At 47.6% G+C, this 13338-nt stretch overlaps 1 protein-coding gene across 2 annotated transcripts in view; it reads right to left on the bottom strand.

The window, feature by feature from the left end:
- Positions 1–1634: 1634 nt before the first annotated feature.
- LOC100849046 (CD48 antigen) overlaps positions 1635–13338 on the bottom strand; it is a 107868-nt gene continuing 96164 nt past the window's right edge. The window contains exon 6 of one of the 2 annotated variants that reach the window (XR_009493844.1): positions 1635–10353. Coding sequence is in view for 1 of the 2 variants with exons in the window: in XM_010802835.4 (XP_010801137.1) it covers positions 10291–10353 (63 nt within the window). In the remaining variant the exon portion in view is untranslated. The remainder of the gene's footprint in view (positions 10354–13338) is intronic. The other variant, XM_010802835.4, reaches the window with a different exon arrangement.

Raw genomic sequence — 13338 nt, forward strand, 5'->3', positions numbered from 1 at the left:
ATGTGGGAGGCAAACAGGAGGTCAGTCATCTGTGGGGCAGTCTTCAACACATATCTCCCACACAATATTTTGTATTTTGGAGTATGTCCCCCATTAAGTTGATTTGGGGAGTGTCCCCAGTGTTTTGGTTAATCTTGTACCTATTTTGGGCTGTCATCATCACACAAATACCAGGTATAAAACTAATGCAATGACACATCAGTGCTCTGTAACCTCACGTCATTAAGATTTCTCATGTAAACAACAGGTCTTGTTTTTCATCCACTGTTCACTATAAGTAAAATGCTGCACTTTTCTCCTTTTTCTCCTGGGGCCGCTCAAGACAGGGTCAGGGAAAGGCCTCCTTGGTTTCCATCCATAGAGCATGTCCTGTCTCAAGCTCCATGGAGCTCCTGCACTGTGTCTGAGTGAAGGCGAGACCATCCTTAACCAGCAGGACAAGGATTATGAGCCCAACCTGCCCTGAGCTGACTGGGTTATCTCCTCATTCATTTGGCAAGACTCCCATCCCATAAGACAGAGCAGTACCCCCTCAGGTCTGGCTCAGGACAGTCCATGGCCTGAGCACCACTGTCCTCTGGGAGGCAAAGTGGCTTCTAGGATACCCCAGGGGAGAGGGCAGTGGCAACTTTTTGTTCAACTGACCCTGATAAGAGCTCCCTGATATAAGCCCCTGATGTGGAGATGGTGAAAGTGGAGACTTGAATGGACACACTTCAGAAGGGGATGGAGCAGAGTGGGCCTGGGCCCATGCCCTGGATCCAGGGGTCCTGCCCACCTGCTGTGAAGCAGTCCCTTCTTTCTCATCTCTATCTGCCACAGACTCACTGGAATCAGATTCAGTTCTGAGTTCAAAGATTCTCAAGGCAGCAAGGGGACCAAGAGGCTGTCTAATCCATCTCCTCGTCCAGTGCAGAAGACACTTTAATACTTGGTTGGCCAAAAAGTTCATCTGAGTTTTTGTACTATCTTATGGAAAAATCTGAATGAACTTTTTGGCTAACCCAATAGAATCCCTAACTGGTCATTATCTGATGGTTAAACACTTCCGGTGGTGGGTAGCTTATTACCCAGAGGGCACAAGTTCAAGGAATGTTAGAGCCACCACACATACAAAAAGAAAAAAACAGGAGAATTTCAAGTCAAACTGTGTGTATTGTCAGCCCACTGTAATGTGAGAAATGCCTTCCTGAAGACTTCCTCACTCTAAAAGTCATCATTTGTTTCCACGTCCTGTTCCTAGCACAGAAATGTAATTCGCTGTTCCATATAGTTGCTTCAAATAGCTGCAGAGCCACAGGGACTGGTGGTCACCTCATTTCAAGACCAGATAAATACTAAAATTTATTCAAGAGGAGGCTGTTTAAATCACCGGTGAATGTGCAGTTCTGCCTCAGGCCACTAGGTGTCACTGACATCAAGCGTGACAGATACTACTTGCGCCTTAGGCTGAGAATCAGATTTCTTTTATTTTTTGTTTTATTTATTTACTTATTTATTTTATTTTTTACTTATTATTATTATTTTACTTTACAATATTGTATTGGTTTTGCCATACATCAACATGCATCCACCACGGGTGTACACGTGTTCCCCATCCTGAACCCCACCCCCACCTCCCTCTCCATACCATCCCTCTGGGTCATCCCAGTGCACCAGCCCCAAGCTTCCTGTATCCTGCATCGAACCGGGACTGGCAATTCGTTTCTTATATGATATTATACATGTTTTAATGCCATTCTCCCAAATCATCCCCCCCTCCCTCTCCCACAGAATCCAAAAGACTGTTCTATACTGTGTCTCTTTTGCTGTCTTGCATACAGGGTTGTCATTACCATCTTTCTAAATTCCATATATATGCGTTAGTATACTGTATTGGTGTTTTTCTTTCTGGCTTACTTCACTCTGTATAATAGGCTCCAGTTTCATCCACCTCATTAGAACTGATTCAAATGTGTTCTTTTTAATGGCTGAGTAATACTCCATTGTGTATATGTACCACAGCTTTCTTATCCATTCATCTGCTGATGGACAGCTAGGTTGCTTCCACGTCCTGGCTATTATAAACAGCGCTGCGATGAACATTGGGGTACACATGTCTCTTTCAATTCTGGTTTCCTCGGTGTGTATGCCCAGAAGTGGGATTGCTGGGTCGTATGGCAGTTCTATTTCTTTTTAAAAGTCACCATGCACACTTTGACGGAGAAGGCAATGGCAACCCATTCCAGTACTCTTGCCTGGAAAATCCCATGGGTGGAGGAGCCTGGTAGGCTGCAGTCTATGGGGTCTCGAAGAGTCGGACACGACTAAGAGACTTCACTTTCACTTTTCACTTTCATGCATTGGAGAAGGAAATGGCAACCCACTCCAGTGTTCTTGCCTGGAGAATCCCAGGGATGGGGGAGCCTGGTGGGCTGCCGTCTATGGGGTCACACGGAGTCAGACACAACTGAAGTGACTTAGCAGCAGCAGCATGCACACTCTGAACTGCAATTTTCACAAACTTATTTCATTACTACATTACTCAAAGGTATACAAATAAAAAATCTATACACCATATGGCTATTTCATAAAAATAAAAATTTTAAGTATAAAATAGAAATGGAGCAATATAATTAATATAAGTTTAATGTGGTGGATAGTGTCATTCTGTCAGAACTAAGTTGGCAATTTCTAATTTAATTGGATGAATGTGTATTCACACTTTTGGGGGTCTACTGGCTATGGACTTGAGTCTACAAATACGATAAAGTGAAGTCGCTCAGTCGTGTACAATTCTTTGTGACCCCATGGACTGTAGCCTGCCAGGCTCCTCCGTCCATGGGATTCTCTAGGCAAGAATACTGGAGTGGGTTGTCATTTCCTTCTCCACGGGATCTTTGCCACCCAGGGATCCAAGCCAGGTCTCGCGCATTGCAGGCAAACCTTTTACCATCTGAGCCACCAGGGAAACTAACACTTTAGGGAACAAACACGATGGATCATCATTAAAATCACTTTTAAAATGCTTATATAAAAATGTACTCATTTTAAACTATCAACCCATTCTTTGATGAGCCAATAATTTGAAGAAAGCAATCTCATTAACTGAATGTACTCATATCCCATTCTACACAGTCTCTTGCAGTTTTAATTCATTATAATGCTAATTATTTTTGAAATATCCTCCTAAAAGAGTTATAAACTGTTACAATTACTATTAACATTTTCTTTGTGCTTCTCAGCCAATGAGAGCTGGTCAGACCCTGAGCAGCAAAAACTACCAGATCCCCTCCATCCTTCCTGACAGCCCCACGAGGTGCAGATGCATAGCTGCTTCACCCCTGCTCTGGAGGTCCTCCTAGCCCCAAGGCCCCACCATAGCTGCCTCCACCAGCTTTTGCTTCAAACACTACTGGCTCCAGAGCTACGAGCCTCTGCAGCTGGTCTCATCTGTGAGGCCAAGTATCTGGGTTCTTCTCCTAGCTTGACTCAGCTCGGCTCAACAGCCTTAGTTCTGGGTCTTCAGAGGCAGGGTCTGAAAGGGGACTGGGCAGAACCGCATTCAATGCTGCGGAATCAAGCGAAAAGCTAGGAATCCATGAGAGGGGTCCACTCACTCCCAGTTTCTGAAAATTAAAGGATAAGGAGAGTAGCCCCATCAGCTCACCTGAGCTATTAGCTCTTTCCTGTGGTGCTACTGTACACAATCAGACATGTGAGGACGTGTCTGAACATTTGTTGAAAAAAGTTTCCCAACTTCCATTGTAGCTTCAACATTCTTGCCGAACTTTTGCATTGGGGATTCTCTGCACCAACACAGACGAACTTCTCAAGTGTGGGAAACTGCTTAATTCCAAGTGAACCCAAATATCAGTCCTGCAAAAGACAAAATAGCCTGCTGTATCCAGTACAGGGAAAAAAAAAAAACCAACAACAGCATTGTAACTTCTGCAAATCTCTTCAATCTCACCCAAGGATTTCTCTCAAAGGGGGTTTTCAGGGAGCGGTGTTTGCCAGCATGCTGTTTTCTCCAAGCTTGGCTCCTAGAGATGACGATATTAGCAACGATGGCTCCCAGAGTGGCTGGGTCATGTGGAAATGGAAAGACACACACACACAAAACTCAAAGGGGCACTCCTCTCACCAGGAAATAGAACCAGCTTATAAACCCAGGTGGCACTGGTGGTAAAGAACCTTCCTGCCAAAACAGGAGATGTAAGAGACATGTTCGACCCCATGTGTTTGACCCCAGGGTCAGGAAGATCCCCTGGAGGAGGGCATGGCAGCCCACTCCAGTATTCTTGCCTGGAGAATCCCATGGACAGAGGAGCTTGGAGGGCTACAGTCCATAGGGTCACAAAGAGTCAGACACGGCTGAAGTGACTTAGCACATAAAAGCCAAGGGTACTGGCCTGAAATGCAAGTGTTTCTAGCAAATTCAGAGAAAAGCCACAGAGGCTTAGCTCTCAGAATGGTTCCCATGTCTAACCCCACCTGTTTCAGCAACTGAGTAGCTACGCAGACAATACCACCTGGCCCTAACATTTAGGTTCTAAGGGGGAGATCCAAACAGAAAGGGGGCACGGCCTTACTCATAATAAATGGAGGCAAATACCAGACCCAAATGTCCCCACTCCAACCCAGGAGGTAAAAACCTGAATGGATCTAAAACACCGTTGCATAAAAATTAATATTTTTCTCTACGAAACACAAGAAAATCTTGTATGTTTAAAATAGGTGACTTTTACTGTATGTAAATTCAGTTCAGTTCAGTCGCTCTGTCGTGTCTGACTCTTTGCAACCCTATGAACCACAGCATGCCAGGCCTCCCTGTCCATCACCAACTCCCAGAGTCCACCCAAACCCATGTCCATCGAGTAGGTGATGCCATCTCATCCTCTGTTGTCCCCTTCTCCTTCTGCCCTCAATCTTTCCCAGCATCAGGGTCTTTTCAAATGAGTCAGCTCTTCGCATCAGGTGGCCAAAGTATTGGAATTTCAGCTTCAACATCAGTCCTTCCAATGAACACCCAGGACTGATCTCCTTTAGGATGGACTGGTTGAATCTCCTTGCAGTCCAAGGGACTCTCAAGAGTCTTCTCCAACACCACAGTTCAAAAGCATCAATTCTTCGGCACTCAGCTTTCTTTATAGTCCAACTCTCACATCCAGAGATGACCGATGGAAAAACCATAGTCTTTACTAGATGGGCCTTTGTTGGAAAAGTAATGTCTCTGCTTTTTAATATGCTGTCTAGGTTGGTCATAACTTTCCTTCCAAGGAGTAAATGAAAGTGAAAGTGAGGGTCGTGTCTGACTCTTTGTGACTCCGTGGACTGTAACCTACCAGGCTCCTCTGTTCATGGGATTTTCCAGGCAATAGTCCTGGAGTGGATTGCCATTTCCTTCTCCAGGGCATCTTCCCAACCCAGGGATCAAACCCAGGTCTACCCCATTGTAGACAGATGCTTTACCATCTGAGCCACCAGGGAAGTCCAATAAGGGTCTTTTAATTTCATGGCTGCAATCACCACCTGTAGTGATTTTGGAGCCCAGAAAAATAAAGTCAGCCACTGTTTCCACTGTTTTCCCATCTATTTGCCATGAAGTGATGGGACCAGATGCCATAATCTTAGTTTTCTGAATGTTGAGCTTTAATCCAACTTTTTCACTCTCCTCTTCCACTTTCATTTAGAGGCTTTTTAGTTTCTCTTCACTTTCTGCCATAAGGGTGGTGTCATCTGCATATCTGAGGTTTTTGATATTTCTCCTGGTAATCTTAATTCCAGCTTGTGCTTCCTCCAGCCCAGCATTTCTCATGATGTATTCTGCATATAAATTAAATAAGCAGAGTGACAATATACAGCCTTGATGTACTCCTTTTCCTATTTGGAACCAGTCTGTTGTTCCATGTCCAGTTCTAACTGTTGCTTCTTGACCTGCATACAGGTTTCTCAAGAGGCAGGTCAGGTCTCAATAAAGAATGGGTCAGTCCTGAAAAATGAACCTTGCTCCCTCTTACCCCTAAGCCTACATTTTCTTCCAAATCCCAGCTTCATCTTACTAGATCTGGTCACTGGCATCCTTTACTTTGCCTCTGAAGCATGTGCTATTTGTAATTAAGGATGGGTGTGTGTCTTTCTTTACCACGAGGTTGTCCCTTCAGGTGTATGCTCCATGGATGATTCCTTGTTCATCACTGATGAGCCCAGGACACTACCTCTCACTCTGTCCTTATTTGGTGAAAAGAAGAGGATTCTGAATAAATACTTGTCTGGCATTTGGGTCAGTTCCCAGTACAGTCTGTGTTTGTCCTTGAGACTCAGGGCTTCTAAGCCTTTTTTTGGGAATTCAACAAATTCGGTTTGCCTTTAAAGGATGTATTTATTCATTCACACATTTACTCAAATGTATACAATGAGGTAGCCACTACCACAATCAATAAAGCTGTTTCAATCACTTCAAAACTTCCTGTATCCCTTTGTGACCAGTCCCCTTCCTCTGGATCCCGTTTGATCCAGGCCACGCTGATCTACTTTCTGACACTCTAATTTTGTCCTTCCTTAGAGTTTATGTGAATGGAATCTTACCGTGTGTAGTCTTTTGTGTCTGACTTCTTTCATTTGGCATAAGCACTGGAGAGTCCACCATGTTTTTGTGTGTATTGGTTGTTCATTTCTCATTTCTTTTTGTTGCTGTGTATTATTCCACTGTATGAATGTACCACAGTGTGATTATCAGTTTACCAGTTGGTAGACACGTGGGTTGCTTCCAGAGTTTGACTGTTAGCAATAAAGACACTATGGCTTCCCTGGTGGGTCAGAGGGTAAAGTGCCTGCCTGCAATGGAGGAGACCCAGATTCAATCCCTAGGTCTGGAAGATTGCCTGGAGGAGGAAATGGCAACCCACTCCAGTATTCTTGATTGGGAAATTCCATGGGCAGAGGAGCCTAGCGGGCTGCAGTCCATGGGGTCACAAAGAGTCAGACATGACTGAGCAGCTAACACAACTAACACAATAAAGACACTAAGAAGATGCCTGTCTTTGTGTAGACGTGTTTTCTCAAAACTAGGACTAGGGTGAGGCAAGGAAGACATGTAAGGTACAAAATTTAAGGAGATACCAACTCTCAGGTCACCCAAGTCAACCCTGGGAATTAAATTTTGCTTTCTGGGTACCTGTATTGTGTTACCTAATCTCATCCTTGCTTTTCATTTTTTTAGGACTGTTGAGTCCATATTTGAGTAGAACAGTGAGTTATATGATAAGTGTACATTTAAAATGATAAGAAATTGCCAAATTCCCAGAGTGGATGGGCCATCTTCAGTACCTCCAGCAATGCGTGAAAATTCTAGTTGCTCCAAATCCTCTCCAACAATTGGCATTTTTGGTCTTCTTGTATTAGCCATGATAGGGTTGTGTAATGTGTGATTTTAATTTGCATTTCTCTAATAATTAATGATGTAAGCACTTTTTCCACCTTTCATGTGCTTCTTTGCAATTTGCCCTTCAGTGAAGTGTCTTTCAAATTATTCATTCATTTTCAGAAGTTGTTCATCACTAGCTTCCTTACTTGTCAGTAATCTCTCATTTTTGTGAGTTGTTCTGCCAGATTTGGACTCTGTTCTTCAAGCCTATCTGGCTTCAGCTTTTTACCAACAAGCTGTACAACAATGGGGTATGAATTCAGTTTTTTTAAAAAAGATTCACAGGTCTGATTTTTTTTTTTGTATCTTTATCTGTCAGTAACAGATTTTTCTCTGCTATATCCCTACTTTTATATGGTCTCCCTCTTATATGTCTAGCTTCCACCCAGGGATTTAGACAATTTACTTTGTAACTTGGATCTCATGCCTTTTAGATTGTCATGCTTTCAGATTTTTTCCCCTTTAAACTTCCAGGTGCTGACAGCCCTGAACTCTGATCTGTGTACCTTTAGCTGGAAGGACTGTGGTTTCTCAGTGTTTTGTTCCATAACCATAACTGGGCAATGGGGCTGGGGGGTTGTGTGGCAGTGCCCGTGGGGGCACTTCTCCCCACTCTGATGACAAGTTGAAATTACAATAAAGTAATCCAACCAGTCCATTCTGAAGGAGATCAGCCCTGGGTGTTCTTTGGAAGGAATGATGCTAAAGCTGAAACTCCAGTACTTTGGCCACCTCATGCGAAGAGTTGACTCATTGGAAAAGACTCTGATGCTGGGAGAGATTGGGGGCAGGAGGAAAAGGGGACAACAGAGGATAAGATGGCTGGATGGCATCACCGACTCGATGGACGTGAGTTTGAGTGAACTCTGGGAGTTGGTGGTGGACAGGGAGGCCTGGCGTGCTGCAATTCATGGGGTGGCAAAGAGTCAGACACGACTGAGCAACTGAACTGAACTGAATCATAATTAACACAAAAATGGAGTTAGTTGGCATTTGAGGATCTGGTCTCAGACATGTTTCTGCACAACTAAGAACCTGAACTTTTTTTGAACTGTACCAGACCTAAGGACATCACCAGGGCATTTTGAATATCTGCCAGCTACAAGATCTTAAGATCTCCCCTTGTAACTGTACAAACTTTTCAGACCTCAACCAATCCTTCCCTAACCAGCACCCTTACTTCTTGCCAACTTTGCTTATAACTCTTGAGAACTCTTGTAACTAACTATAACCTTGGAGGTTTTGACTTCATAAACCTCCCCCATTAGTTGTCCCATGGAACAAAATTCAAGTACTTCTTTTTTTGTGTGTATTTCTTTAAATAACTAGTTTCTTTAGCATTATGGTTTATTACAGGGTATTGGATATAGTTCCCTGTGATAGGATCTTGTTGTTTATCCATTTTCTATATAATAATTTGCTCCTGCTGGTCCCAAACTCCCAATCCATCCCTCCCCTCAGCCCCTCCCCTTTGGCAACCACAAATTTGTTCTCTGTGTTTGCTTGTTTTGGTTTGCAGATAAGTTTGTGTCATGTTTTAGATTCCATATATAAGAGATATCATATAGTATTTATCTTTATCTTTCTGACTTACTTCACTGAGTATGATAATCTAGAAGTGGCATTATTTCATCCTTTATTATGGCTAAGTGGTATATATACCCCAGATTTTTTTTTCCACTCATCTGTTGATGGGCATTTAGGTTGTTTTTGAGTTTTGGCTTTTGTGGGTAGTGCTGCTGTGGACATAAGGGTGTGTGCAGGTATGCAGCTATAATACCCACTTCCTTTTTTCTGTTTCACTTGCTACTTCCTCTTATTTTCCCTATCTTTCCACCTCTTCCTCCCCCTCATCCATTCCTTGCCCTTTCCTCCTCCAAGTCCTCCTTTCTGGGCTAGAGGTTAAGGGCACAACAGTTTCAAGTACTTCTTGAATCTGTATCTCCTGGGCTGCCGTCCTAACAAGTCTCCAATAATTACCTTTTTATTTCAATCAGATCTCCATTTCTAAAGTTTTGGTTAACAACTCTTTCACAGTTTCTGCATCTATCAGCCCAGCCCCAGAGTCTTGGTCTGAGGCTCTGAAAAGTTCGAAGCTTTCAGACCCCAGGTTAGGCAGCTGTCAACAAAGAGGGAAAAGTCCCTATAGAACTCTTAGGAGAGGGCTCGGTACCTAATAAGGGTTATAAATGTTAGCTATCATCACAGCTAATCCTCCCAAATCCTGCAAGAGTTTACCATCCCCATATTGTTGTGGAAACAAAAGCTCAGAGGCGAGGTAACTTGTCCAAGTCCCCCAGCCAGTCACTGGTGAGCAGAACTTCGTCCTTTCCATGAAGGAAGCACAGAAACAGTCCAGGCTGCCTTCCTCACGCCCCCAGTGGAAATGCAGCTCTCTGACTCCAAAGCTCTCAGGCCTTCCAGTATAGAACTTATTACAGTGCGACTAACACCACAGTGGGAGAAGGCAATAGCAACCCACTCCAGTACTCTTGCCTGGAAAATCTCATGGATGAGGGAGCCTGGTAGGCTGCAGTTCATGGGGTCGTGAAGAGTTGGACACGACTGAGAAACTTCACTTTCACTTTTCACTTTCATGCATTGGAGAAGGAAATGGCAACCCACTCCAGTGTTCTTGCCTGGAGAATCCCAGGGGTGGTGAGCCTGGTGGGCTGCCATTTCTGGGGTCGCACAGAGTCGGACACAACTGAAGCAACTTAGCAGCAGCAGCAGGAACACTGTGGTGACGCCCTTGAGGGCAAGGTCACTGCCTTACTTATCTTTTGTGACCTGGGTTGGAGCCCTGAAAAAGGCAGGGCTGGATGTGAGCCTGTATCTGTGCTGTTGGAGGAAGGAATGAAGATGACTCCAGGTTTCCAGCCTCAGTGAGTGGGAGAAGGGTAGACCAGTTGGTGAAGACCAGGAAGTTGAGAGAAGCTGATGGCCTGGATTTGAGAAGAAAGTGGAGAAAGGAGAGATGTAAGGTTAGGTTTGGGCAGGTTGTGATGGAGAGACAGGGAATCTTTCATTAGGATCTGGAGCTGTAAAAATCCATTGGTGGCTCCCCCATCCCCTCTCCACATGGACTGGCTTGTGACCTGAGGTCAAGGTCCCTGCCCTGGACTTGTTACTAATGGAAGACCTGAGGCACACCCAGGAAACCACAGTGTTTAGAACACTTATGCAGCCACCTAACAGAGCCCAGAAAAGGGTTTCTGGCCATTGTGGAGGGGATGAGGAGCCTTGGAATGCAGGGATGAGCTGGAGGAGGAACCCACCACAGCTGTTGTGAGGGGGCAAGATCTCTAGGGAAACAGGACAAGAATAACCACCGAAATGCCCAGCACCAGCCCCTGTGTGCTGCCTTCTCTCCTGCGGGGGGGTTTGGGGGTGGGTGGGAGGGTGCCTGGGTAGGGGATGGGAGGTTGGGGTGGGACTTTGCCTTCTGCCACGAGGACACCCTCCCTCTCACTCTGTCCTTCCCCCCTGTCCTATTTTCCTCCCCCCAGCAGACTGTGTGTGGTGGGGGTAGGGGTGGGGGCAGGCGGGACCACCACGTTCCAGCCCATGGGAGAAAGTGGGTCTTGCCAGCTGTCTCCTCTCCACCTCAGCCCATCACGATCAGATCCCCTCCTCCTAGGCCTGACAGGCAAACCCGGCACCCACCTCTCTGTGTCTCCTGGCTGCCCACCTCCACTGTGCCCTCACCCTCTCCCCTGAGCAGGATAACAGTGATACAGCCTGATACCCAGAAGTGAAGGGTGAAGGGAGTCCCCTCTCCCTCCCTCCTGGGCTTCTGGCCCTGCTCCTTGGTCTCCCCAGCTCCTCTCTCGCCCAGTCCTCTGTCCTTGGCAGGCCCCAGCCCCAGCCCTGCCCCCAGTGCTCTGGACTCTCCCCCTGCCTGGCACTCCCTCTGCTGTGGGAGGGCCCAGAAGCTCCCTGCCCTGGCCTGGCCGCTGGGAGTCCCTGTGGGGCAGGGGAAGCTGGCTTCTGGGATTTCCCCGGCCTCTGGCCAGCAGGAAGTCTGCCCTTGGAGAGGGGAACCTTGCTCCATTCAGCCAGACCAAAGTTCAGGGGAGGCGCCTGGGGACTCCCGCTGATCTCTACTCTTCAGGTTCGGGGTTCAGGCCTCAGAGGCCCAGAAAGCAACCCCAGGTCAGGGTGGGGACCAGTCGGAGGCACTGGAGGGCGGTGGGGGGAGACCTGCATCACCCCAAGCTGGATTCGGCCCCCCAGGCTGTGGAGCAGTGGGGAGGGGGCTCTCTGGACGTCTCTCCTCTCCGGGCTGGTTGTGTGTGCCAGGCGGGTGTGGCCTGGGCACAGAGCCTTGATAAGGGGCTGCAGCAGCGCCGCCTCAGCCCTGTGGGCTCCTGGGCGGCCCGGAGCAGAGCGGTGTGTCCACCCCCTGCTTGTCCTGGTCCTGACACTTCCAGGAACCAGAGGCAGGAAAGGAGGTGCCTGGAAGCCTTCCTCTGGTGCCTCAGTCCCCTCCCGGGGCTGTGGCTGATGAAAGGCGATAAACCCTGCGAGTGAGGGTAGGGGGAGAGGCAGCCTCCTTTCCCAGGGGCTCTGGCGGGCAGAGTCCCCCCACCTCCTCTCTGAATCTCTCTTCGGCCCTTACTCCCAGGTTGCCCTGTTCCCTGGCTCCAAACGAGCCCCCGGAGACCCCTCAGCAGCAAACAACAGGGAAGGAGCAAGAGCCCGCCCCGGGGGAGCAGGGTAGACAACTCGGGTGATGCGCACACTCCACCCCGCCCCGCCCCCGCCCCCGCCCGCAGCCGCCCCTCCGCATCTCCCACTCCTCCGCCCCTCAAAACCCGGGTGGGGGGGTCCCCTTTTCAGAGCTCTTCTTCAGGCCGGGCTGTCTCACCCCACAGCTCGGGCAGAGGTAAGAGGGGCGGGGGAAGGCGGAGAGAGAGAGGAGTGAGCCGGAGGTTAGTTGAGACAAAAGCGGACAAGCCTGGGTGGGAAGGAACCACCGCGGGGGCCGGAGCTGGGGTCAGGTGGGGGCAGTCCTGAGGAGCCGATCGGGGAGTTTCCAGGGATGAAGGGAGAAGCTGCGCGCTGGCCCGGCGCCCCCTGGTGGCAGTGCTGCAACGGCAGCCACCCAGTCTCTGACCCGCGGTTGTGGCCACCTGGTTGGTCTTTCCTGGACGTCTGGACAGAGTGGAGGGCACAGCCCTGCACAGGACCCAGGCAGGGTCCTCACTAGCAAGAGCTGGGTTTGAGAAACTGCACAGGAACCAGGGTCTATTTCAGTGCCTGTCAACCCTGTCCACCTCATTTTCTCATCTGACCAGCAAGTGGTGGATCATCATGCAAATCTTCGAGGCCCCTTCTGGCATGGGCATTGTGAGGTTCCAGGTCTAGATGGACCTGACCTGGCTCCCTGTTTCTGCTCTGATCTCAGACTCTCTTATGGCTCTTGCCTCAGCCACACTGGCCTCCTGTTCCTGGAACATACAGTCCCCTCAAGGGCCATTACAAGAGTTGTTGCCTCTGCCAGGAAAACTATTCCTTAAGATATCTACTCCATCATCTCCTCCCAGTCTTTCCTCAGAGGTCTTCTCTTTGATGAAGCCTGTTCTGACCTCCTGATGTAAAACTGAAACCACTCTCCTGAGCCTTATCCCCTAACACACTATACCATTTCCTTATTTATCATGACTGTTGTGTAGTGTCCCTGTCCTTCTATTGGAATGATGGAGATAGAGTATTTTTTGGATTCATTCGTGGTTGTACCCTAAGCACTTGGGGCACTGGTATACCGTAGAGGCTCATTAGGACTCCCCACTATGGCTCAGTTGTAAAGAATCTGCCTATAATGCAGAAGATGCAGGAAATGCGAGTTCAACCCCTGAGTCAGGAAGAACCCCTGGAGGAGGAAATGGCAACCCACTCTGTATTCTTGCCTGAAAATCCCGTGGACA

Source organism: Bos taurus, chromosome 3 (assembly GCF_002263795.3).
Source record: "Bos taurus isolate L1 Dominette 01449 registration number 42190680 breed Hereford chromosome 3, ARS-UCD2.0, whole genome shotgun sequence".
Taxonomy (NCBI): Eukaryota; Metazoa; Chordata; class Mammalia; order Artiodactyla; family Bovidae; genus Bos; species Bos taurus.